Source organism: Schistocerca piceifrons, chromosome 8 (genome assembly GCF_021461385.2).
Source record: "Schistocerca piceifrons isolate TAMUIC-IGC-003096 chromosome 8, iqSchPice1.1, whole genome shotgun sequence".
Lineage (NCBI taxonomy): Eukaryota > Metazoa > Arthropoda > Insecta > Orthoptera > Acrididae > Schistocerca > Schistocerca piceifrons.
In genome coordinates, this window is record NC_060145.1 from 336279939 (window position 1) to 336291162 (window position 11224).

Below are 11224 nucleotides of genomic sequence, written 5' to 3' on the forward strand. Positions count from 1 at the left end.
GGACGCTTATTTCGACCCCACTTCATGTACTGTAAGCAATTAGGGGTCAACAGAAGCGTCCGATCCCACGCGTCGGCTTTGACCCGTGACGTAAGGGTGTTGTCATGTGTGACGTCATGACGGTGCGGAGTTTGGTTTGAGTGTGGCTGTCTCCAGTTCTGTTTTATCTTTTTTTATTTACTTTTCTGATCTGTTCGTTCTATCTCGTGAGATTTTTTTTGTAATTTAAAAACACTTATTACTTATTTTAATTATCTGTTTCCTCCAATTCCTGTTTTAGTTTATTATATTTATCTTTCTGATCTGTTCGTTCTATCCCGTGAGATTTTTTTTTAAAAAAAAAGACAAAAAACACTAATCAGCTACTGAAGCATCTTCTATGGGTTTCAGGGGTTACGACCCCTGGGGAGGTGGGTGGGTATTCATGCATGGCTGTCTTCACTTACACGTTGTAGCTATGCAAGGCATCTAAATTTGTTTATATTTAGTTTGCCCCCCACCCAAAACATCCCATTTCCCGCGCTTGTCCTGGTAGTGTCATTAGGCTTCTTGTGGAAAGTGAGTGCGTGTGTTTTTGTTTCCGCCATATTTGTGACGTACGTCATGGGTCAAAGCAGACGGGTGGGATCGGACACTTCCGTATTTCCCATGAAGTGTCATGTTTCTTAAGAGGATATGGGATTGACCAAAGTCATTCCATCTCAGACCAGTAAGTGAAGTATGTATATTTAATATGTAAGGTCTGAGTGTTTATGTGCAAATCTAAGTGTGTCTTGTATTTCAAAATTGGTGTGAATTCAATTTTTTTTAATGAATTTTTCGATTGTGCTGTCAGTTGTATGTAATTATGCTGGGATGGTAGGTAGTTTGTTTTACCTAATTTAGTGTGGTTAGGTTTTTGATATAAGGTGTAAGACTAAGTTCAGGTGTTGCAATATCACATACTCCAGTAGTTATGTGGGTCAAATGAAGTGTCTGATATGATATTTGTAGAGTTGTTTGTGGTTTTATGGTATCATGGATTTCATTTGTGATGTATAGATCAAGAGAAATTTACAGTACCAGGTTTTGGCACAATGTGTTGGTTCATGGTATCATGTACTGCCATCTATATAGATCAAGTGAAATTACCAAGACCAGTGTTTTTCTTTATTATTGAGGATTGCGTTTGTTAGATTTTCGAGTACATATATGTTTATTAATGTCTTCATTATCAGTATTGACATGTTCTTAGCTTGACCTGCCCAAAACCACATAATTCACATTATTGTTTTATTTTTGTGTTCGAATTTGTAATGGATGACGTCATGTTTGCAACACTGTAGAGCTCGAAATATAGGTTTCTTGCAGTTACTGATCAAAGCTGAAGGGTGGTACCACAATGTTCAGTTATTCCGCTTTAAACATATGCAAATCACAGTCAGAGTTGGGGGGAGGGGGGGTAGGAGGCGACAGAAAAAAATCTGTAGGAGCAGTATGATGACTGATATTCAGTCACCCATCCAACATGCCACACTACATGGCAAGTATGGACAGAAAAAAAAAAAACAGCTTCAGTACTTACTTGTGGGATAGTCATCGCGTGGTGATCCACAATGCTAAATATAGTTTTCCAGCCTCCATCTTGAAGTTCAACCCATTTCTGAATAGCACCAAAATAATTCCCTAAGTGGATTGCACCTGTTGGTTGTATTCCAGAAAATACTCGCTGCTCTGGGCATTCTGGCTCCTAAAACAAACGTCACAAGAATCTTAATAGATAGCTGGGAATGACATAAGCACAACAGTTCAAGCACTAGTGGCCCTGTGTCTCATACAATTCTCAAACATAATACTGGTCATTTAACATCTCTTGTCCATCTCAACTGTTGGAGAGAAAATGCTGCTCCATATGTTACCGTTACCAAATTCTTTTATTTCCACTGTTTTATCGTTGTCTTCTTATATGTAACATTTTTTTCTACATATCAAAACGATGTGTCACAAACCGGCAAATTTTTCACAGCACGTATTAATCGTGCACATGTTTGCGTTTACACGTCACCACAAATGGAAATTCTTGCGCTATGCACAACGTATTGCTGAAACAATACATTATATACTATAGCATGCCACAAAAAAATAATACAGTAATAAATACCCTTACGCGCCTTTTTGGAAGCAAACAACCTGCACTGCGTAAAGTAAAATTGTCCCTTGTCAACTGTGACAGTGTACGGACGAAAACATATCAACTTAAACACAAAATTTCTCGTAAGAATCATTATCTAAATAACATTGCCTTTACTTTGTGTCCCCTCTTTTGCTATACAGCTACTTCCACTTCAACACACACAACCCGCCACCACTTGCCGAAAGCACGGAAACAGCAACTCTCGAAATAATTACACAGTCAACTAATCGATAGAACATTCACTAGAGTGGCTGATCGCAAGCGATATCACCTGCAGTCGATCGTTTTACTTCGACCCCGACACGCACGAGTGATTCCCATACACCCGCAACGAACTGCCAGGGCAGATATTTGCACATATGTCTGTGCATGCAATAAATCACTGTAAAGGCCCGTCCACACGCAACGATCTGTTTGCGCAGATCTCTGCTCTGTGCAAATATGAATAAGTAGCACATCGTGTGACGCTAGTTCTCTCTTTTAATAGGAGTGTATATTGTCTATATTTATCGTAAATTAACACTACTGTCGAACTTTCTTAGCAACCATAACTTGAAAAACGCTTCAGAGTAGTAGTAAAACTCGCACCAAATTTTTAGTTGTCGTAGTAGATACCTCGATTTTGACTATAAATTACTTAAATTCCAATAGAACACTGACAATATTTGTAACATATCAAACTCATGAATTAAAAGAGAATCAGAACGCTTAGTATAAGGTTACTTGATTAACATTCTGTGAAACATTGCACTAGGCATAACGTGTTTACTGTTCTGTAAAATACTGTACCACGAGTAATGCAGCCTCACTGTGTTTGCTGTTCTCAGGCAGTGGATGAGTTGGTTACAATTCGTAAGTAGCTGGAAATCGCCCTGACTACTGTCAATCGGTTGGCATGGCTACCAAGAGTCGTGCAGCAGATCTACCAAAGATCCGTTAAGGTTGTAAGGACACCGTCTCTTGTGCAGGAAATAATGGCCCAATCATTACCCATCCATCTCACTGTAAGTGACGTGTAACTGGTGGATCTAGGCGTCCTCTACAGGGTAGACAGCTACCAGGGAGGACTCAGAGTGTTATACTGATCCCTCTAACATACAAGTTCGTGGTGCTGTCTTTCACTGAAACTGATACTGAGCCAGTGGGAGTCTCTTCACCTGTTTTGAGAAAACCTGCTTTGTCGTGTGTCAAGAGAGGGCAAACACAAAAGGATAGTCCTTTATTAATCATCGGTAGTTCCATGTATGGCGAATAATGGTCCTCCTTAGGAGAAAAGAGGCAAGGGATGGGACAAAACACCAATTGCAGTCAGTGTGTGTGCCTGGGGTCCTCATTCAGCATGTTGAAGAGGCTACTCAGGCAGCCATTGAGGCAACAGGGTACAGCCAACTACAGATTGTGGCACATGTTGGAATGTCTGGGTTCCAAGCACATACTTGGATCATTGCAGCAACTAGCAGAGAGGGTTACATTACCAGTCTTACTCACAGAGCTTTAACGAAGCTCATACTCTGCAGCATTATTTAACAAACATATAGTGGCCCCCTGGTTTTCAGTCAAGTGGAATGCTTGAACCAGAAACTCTGATGATTCTGTGATAAGATAGGCTGTGACTTCCCATACTTGCACCATAGAGTTGAGAGTTGTAGGGTCCGCCAAAATAGGTAAGGTGTGTACTGCACATCAGAGGCAGTTACCCAAGTATCTGACTGTGTTGGGTGCACACAAGGGTTTTTCAGGTTAGGTGATTCTCTGTCCAATTATGATAATGATAGCTGTGGGAAACCTAGATGTATCAGTGTAGGATCCTAATTGATGAAGCATTCACAACGAAGTGCCAATGTTTCAAGTTCTCCTAGTAGGCACTGATGCTCACTTAAAATTAGGCAGAGAAAGCTGGCTAAAACCTGAAGACGACAGTGAAATCTTTGGGAAACATTAAAGCATATCCCAAAACCGATAAGAAAACAGGAAACAGAGATGGTGTATTTGTTGCAGTAGACAAGAAACTCAAATTCACTGAGACAGAACTTGAAGCTGCGTGTGAGAGTTTTTGGGCATGACTCAGAATCAAAGGTGGGCCTAAAATTATAATAGGGTCCTTCTATCAATACCAGATTCTCCTGTTGATGCAACCAAAAACATTAGAGGAAGTTCCCTAACAATTCTGTAATCATTCGAGGAGACTTCATGCATCCAGCAATCAACTGGGATAATTATAGGTTTGTTAGTAGTGGACGTGAAAAGCCTCTTGTGAAATGCTACTAAATGCTTTCTCTGAAGAACAGATAGTTCAAAACCCCACTCACGATGGAAATATATTACATGTAATGGCAACAAACAGATCTAACGTCTTTAAGGATATCCACATCGAAACTGGTATCAGCGACCATGGGACAGTTATAGATACAAGTAATACAACAACACAATGGGAAACTAAAACCAGTAGAAAGGTTTATATATTCAGCAAACCTTACAGAGAAAAATAGTGTCATACCTCAATGAGTATCTTGAAACTTTTAGCTCTGGACAGAAGCATGTAGAGGAACTATGGCTCAAGTTTAAAAGAATAATTGACCAAGCAGTGAATAGATATACACCCAACAGAACAGTTCATAATGGGAGAGATCGTCCATCGCATACAGTCACTGTAAAGAAACAAAGATTAGTGCATAACAGGTGTAAAACGAAGTGTGGGGCTATAAATGGGGAGAGATGGAAAAAAAGATGTTTGAAAGCACTGTGTAAAGCCTTCAATGATCGCTGTAGCCAAATTTTGTCAAATGATCTTTCACAAAGCCCAAAGAAATTCTCGACATGTGCAAAGGATGTTAATGGCACCAAAGTTAGTGTTCAGTCATTCATGGACGAAACAGGAACCGAAATTGAGAATAGGAAAGCAAAAAGAGGAAATGCTTAACTCTGTTTTAAAATGTTCGTTTTCAAAGGAAAACAAGGAGTAGGGCCCCAATTTAGTTCTCATACCACTGGAAAGATAAGTGCAACAGATTTTAGTGTCAATGATGTTGAGAAACTGATGTAACCATGAAAACTGAACAAAACTGTAGGGCCCAATGGAAACCCAATTCGTGGCTGAGATTGCCACTCTGATAAAAGTCATTTGCTGTAAACCTCTCGAACAGGAAAACTGTACCCAGTAGCTGGAAGAAAGCACAGGCCACATCTGTCTGCAAGAAGGGTAGCAAAAGTGATTCACAAAACTACTTTCAATATATCTAACATTTTTTTCGTGACATCACAGAACATATTCTGAGCTCAAACATAATGTGGTGTCTCAAACAGAATGGCCTCTTCCTTGCCACCAGCATGGATTCCGTAACATAGGTGATGTGAAACCCATCTTACATTTTCTCAAATGACATCCTGAAAGCTATGGATCAAGGCAATCAGAAAGATAGAATATTTCTCGATTTCCGAAAAGCATTTGACTCAGTACCATTACTTATTACTTATTACTAAAAGTGCAATCACATGCGATATCAGATGAAATATGTGAGTGGATTGAGGATTTCTTGGTAGGGAGGATGCAACATTTTATCTTGGATGAAAAGCCATCGACAAATGTAGAAGTAACTTTAGATGTACCTCAGGGAAGTGTGCTGTGTCCTTTGATGTTCGTGATGTTTGTTAATGGCCTTGCAGACAATGTTAATAGTAACCTCAGCCATTTCACAGATGAGGCAGTTATCTAAAGCGAAGTACAGTCCAGACGAAGCTGTACAAAGTGGTAAAATAATTGGCAAATTCCCTTAGAGGTTCAGAAATGCAAAACTGTGAATTTCACAAAACGAAAAATCGTAATACCCTATGAATGTAATATTAATGAGTCGTAGCTGGATATGTAAACTTATTCAAGTACTTTGGTGAAACACTTATATGAATATGAAGTGTAATGGTCACATGGGCTCACTCGTAAGAAAGCAGGTACCAGACTTCAGTAGAATTCTAGGGAAATGCAGTCAGTCTGTAAAGGCGATTGCTTACAAATCACTCATATGATCCACCCTAGAATATTGCTCAAAAGTATGGGACCCATATGAGATAGGACTAGCAGGGAATATTGAACGTACATGTATACAGAGAAGGGCAACATGAATAGTCACAGACTTTTTTTTGACACATGGGAGAGTGTCACTGAAATGTTGAAAAAACTGAACTCGCATAGTCTTGAAGACAGACAGAAACAATCCCAAAAAAAAGCCTGCTGACAAACTTTCAAGAACTGGCAGGCTTTAAATGATGTCTCTAGGAATATACTACAAACATTATTTATCACTCCCATAGGGATTCTGAGAACAAGATTAGTTTAATTAAAGCACACACAGAGATATTTAAACGACTGTTTTTGAGGCTTTCCATACCTGAATGAAGTGAAAAAATACTGGTACAGTTGGGACGTACCCTCTGCCATGTACTTCACACAGTGGTTCCCAGAGTAGAGATACAGATACAGATGTTGATGTCTGTGCATGCAATAAATCGCTGTAAAAGTGGTGTGCTAACACAATTAGCAGTCTACTGCTTGCCTGCCATCTTCCAGTCAGTAGTACGGCAAACTATGAATGGCTCCACTCTGCATTGTTGCCAAATTTATTCAAGATGACGGATGCGAGATAGCAGCCACAGATGTAGGAACATCGCAATGACATCATGTCATGAAGATCAAATTTCAGTGGGAAAATAGGTCAAGTGGGCTATCTCCCCTCTCCCCTCTCACTCTTCCCAGTCCATTCCCCTCCTCATCCCCTCCCCTCCCCGCCCCTCTCCGATCTGGAAATTGGAGGGAAAAGGACTCCCAGTGGCCTTCCTCCTTCCCATTCCCTGGGCACAGATACCCTTTGTCATTGAACAAGATCTGTTTCAGGTGTTATTACATCTGGTGTTGCAGAATATTATACCACCACCGCCACAGTTGAGCACACTTGTGAAACCGTCCCTGAGACACTTTGTGCACTTTTGTGGGACACAGCTGCAATATCTGATTTTACAAGCCAAAACCATGATATTTGGAAGCCGAAATAAATATCTCTGTAGCTCTAATAATAGGATGCTTACCACATTTTGGGGTTTCAGCTGCTTGTTTGAAGCTACTTCCACAGAGAGAGGAAAAACTTCTGAGTCCTACAGCTGCCGTGATGTTCATCACTTTTTTGAAATGGTGAGTGGACTTAGTTCAATATTTGCTGCTGCTGGAGTCTGAGACGTTATTTTCCTCACTTCTCGAAGCACACACCAGTGTCTAAGCACAGATAGGAAAATCAGAACAATTACTCAAATAGAATTCGAAGCACTGTCCTACAGAGAAGAAAAATGCCTGGAATTTTCGATTTCCTACAGCTGCTGGCCTGGAGATGCTCTAAGGCCACAATGGCAGATGAGGGACAGCATCCTGCCAGAGGTGGATGGCCTATTTGGACGTGTCTGAACACTCGAACAAAGAAGATGTCACATTACTCTCAGACGTCACAGAACTTTTCGTAGATACCTTTCTCCTGCCTTGTTCGAACTAGTATGTAGAGGCTTCTATGCTCCGCTTTGTGAACGGAGCATTCTGATTGGCTCTTATTGAATTTACCCACGAAACCGCTGCTGCTGCCGATGTGGCAACACTGTCTGCCAAATTTTTCTTCAAATCGAAAACAAGGTACAGCACTAATATTGCACTGACAAAAAGGATGGGGCCCCTCCACGCCCACACCAACATGGTGACCGAACCAAAAGTTCTACTGTCACCTCTGTATAACATGTTAGTTTTTGAATCAGGAATCACAGGATGCGGGCTGTGATGTTATCCATGCGTCTGGGTAAGATTACTCATTAACATGGTCCATCAGGAGATAGAAAGCGGACGAAAGCGATCGAAGGGTAGCGGTTGTAAGGGCAGAGGAAAAAAAGTGCCAAGGCAAGCGCCAAGGGAAAAAAACCTCTGCGACAGTAGGACGGGTAGAAAGGGCGGTAGCGGCTTGCTATCTGTGACGGTGCATGCAAGGTGCGGTTATGTTAGTGCGACGTATCGTGCATCGTTGCTGGAGCTCGTTGCGGGGCTTGCTGCAGTTGCTACGTCCCTGCAACACTTCGAGGTCGTTGTACATTAGTGGGCGATTGGTCATAGATCAGCTCACAGACAGTGTAGGGGGTGTGTGTGGTTGGTTTGCGTGCTGTGAACAGTACGGTTTCCCTGCGGTTGCCTGTTTCTCGGCTGGTCGAACATCTGGGGTTACCAGTAGTAGCTGTGTTGCAGGGGCTCGCCAGTACTGTCGTGTTAGCGTGCTATGGACCATAAATGTTAAGTTCCTAGCCAATTGCGTCTTTGGTCTGTTATGCTTCCATCTATGGTTGTGGTCGTAGTTACCCAGTTAAAGGATAAACGGGTTGCGCGAGTGTCTCGTGTTATTGTACAGTCGTTTGGAGAGTTTTTGGAATACCTGCAAGATGGTATCTAGCCGGTATTCCCGGTGAAGGTCCGCGATGCGTGTGTAGCGCGGAGCGTTGCTTATGATTTTGAGTGCTTTGTTCAGTATGAGCTGCAGACCGCGCAGGCGAGTGGGCGCAGCGTATCCCCAGACAGGGGCTGCGTACGTCATTAGTTAAACCCTGCAAAAGCGATCTACGGATCACGAAATACGGAGACAACCGCCAAAGTCACTATCTCAGTGACACTGCTCTGCTACAGCCGAGTAAAGATTGAATATTTCAGCGTGAAACCAATCTCCAACTGGGCTATATCAACACATACCATATCGATGTAGTAAACACACAATTCGTATCCTGTACTATACAAAAACATCACTTTTGCATCCTGTATATAGCAGTCAACCATCAGACACTCGTACATTTACCACGAAGACAGACAGATTTAAAAGAAAAAAAATGGCACAAGCGCTGTATATAGTCCTCAAGCAATAGATATTTCCCGTGAGGTCGGTCGGTCATCCACCATGGCCATCCGTCAAGAGTCAACTGCCCCTGAACAAACGCTGGTCTGACACGCGATCAGAGCGTCCTCCAGGACAGCTGTCACTTTCCGAACTGTTCTGTTCTGTTCTTGGCTGGTTCTCGTCGGCAGTAAGACGTTACTGTTTCTGGCTACGACCTGCTTGCTTGCTTGCTTACCGGCATGCTTTCCACTCTTATCTCCATACTCTGGGATTACAAGAACACATATATTTTCACATGGTTTGCCAGAATATCATACCATTTACGCGATAGTTCTCGATGCCAAGCACATAGCGATATCGATTTCATAGCAGTATCGCTTCCACAGTATAATTCTGAAGATAAAGAATGGAAATTATTTCTATAGAAACCCGAAACTTTAGCGAGGTGCTCCGAGGTGGAACATGCTGCAAACCATTGAGTAACTAGAAACTTTTCTCGTCTGCGAAGATCTCTATGTGAAAACTCGAAAGAAATAGAGGAAACTGGTAGTTTCACTCGTGAATACCGATCTCAGTGATATAACAGATTCCAAATCATCCTTCCACCTTACAAAGTCAACTAAGGTGTTTCTCATGTCTTGAGAACCAGGAAACACCTATTCCAGCAGTCTTTTGCCACCTAGATGCACACAACACACACGACAACCGTTATTCTCTCAATCAAATAATGAGGGGAAATGTGTAGAAGCAGCCAATCGGACAGTTTACGTGTGAGGAAATAACTGTCTAGCACAAACGCATGCCTGTAGTGAATCTTCAAAAATTTCCATGCACAACACACATGATCACGAAGGCTGTCCAAAACATATTGAGTTCGCTACTCAACCGCCTAGAGGGCGACAGGGTTACGTCAGCTACATTCCTGTAGCCCAGCTGGCTTGTCCAGGTGGGGTGGTTCCCACCACAAGCCAGTAATGTCAATCGTTCAGGCCACCGCCAATACGCGCTCGTCGCACGCCAGGCAGAATTGTCCTAGGAAACCAGTCACATATATTTTATCACTGTACTTATAGTTAAATAATATGTTTGTGGTCTCAATCTCACGACATTCAACAATGAGCGAAGTATCGGAAATACCTACTGCTAATGGCTGTGGGTCTGGAAACATAAATATCTATACCATCCTTATGCTGTACATAATGTACCACGTAAAGAAATCTTTCATTATCTTTATGGCTATCGCAAAGTCAAATCCATACTTTCCCTACGACAGGGCATAGTCATTTTCTTCGCATATGTCGGAACACACACATACTTTATAATCCTGCTGATCACTGTGACTCTATCACATGTCCCCTACTAAGTATAATACTTCGCCAATAACTGAATGCCGTTGATACTAAACAATATTGAGTGAAAATCCGCGACAGATAAAACCACCAGTTTCTTCTTCTTAAATGGTTGCTATTACATAAGAACACTTTCATATCTACTATACACAGTTAATGGGTGATAACCTCCTCGATATGTGTGCATCTGGAGAAATCTTGTGCACTTGGACAGGTACCGTGAGTAAGATTGGTGCGGAACACCAGTTACAGATCTGGCTCGCTCTGTTTCTTTACAGGACGTGGAATGTAGTCATCTACTTCTGGACAGTTGCAAATTAAACCAGTGACAGTGTTGTGTGGAGAGTTGGTGAAAGACAATTTGAGGAGATCTTTCAACCTCTAACTTGATCCTAAAAATGCGAGACTGCTCTGTAACCACCATTAACATAGGGAAAAATCGTAAATTACGTATGTAGATCGCAGTTTCGTATACTTTGGTGTATATGTTCGAGGATTACCAATGAATGAACGTACTGCACAGTGAACTATCTACACCAGAACATTTGCTATCTAGTATATGGGCTCGCAAAGTGGTGAGTGGCGCTTGAGTGATGATACAGAAATTGTAAAGCCTGCTGTCGTGTCATTGGTCAGTGTTGAAAATATGGTAAAATTGCTAAAGTTGTTTGCACTATCAACTGTCATGTTTATTATTACAGTACATAAACGGAGTCTTTTCGAACCCATTCGTCTACTGGTACACTGTTGATTATCACATATTGATTGTTCCAGCGTATCGACAAGTGCTGGCATGAAGAAGA

At 41.7% G+C, this 11224-nt stretch overlaps 1 protein-coding gene across 1 annotated transcript in view; it reads right to left on the reverse strand.

Moving 5' to 3' along the window:
* LOC124711800 (tryptophan--tRNA ligase, mitochondrial) overlaps nucleotides 1-2389 on the reverse strand; it is a 73407-nt gene extending 71018 nt beyond the window's left edge. The window contains exons 1-2 of the mRNA XM_047242023.1: nucleotides 2151-2389; nucleotides 1565-1729 (exon numbers count right to left, since the gene is read on the reverse strand). Coding sequence (XP_047097979.1) covers nucleotides 1565-1729; nucleotides 2151-2264 — 279 coding nt within the window. The 5' untranslated portion in view covers nucleotides 2265-2389. The remainder of the gene's footprint in view (nucleotides 1-1564; nucleotides 1730-2150) is intronic.
* Between the last annotated feature and the right edge of the window lie 8835 nt (nucleotides 2390-11224).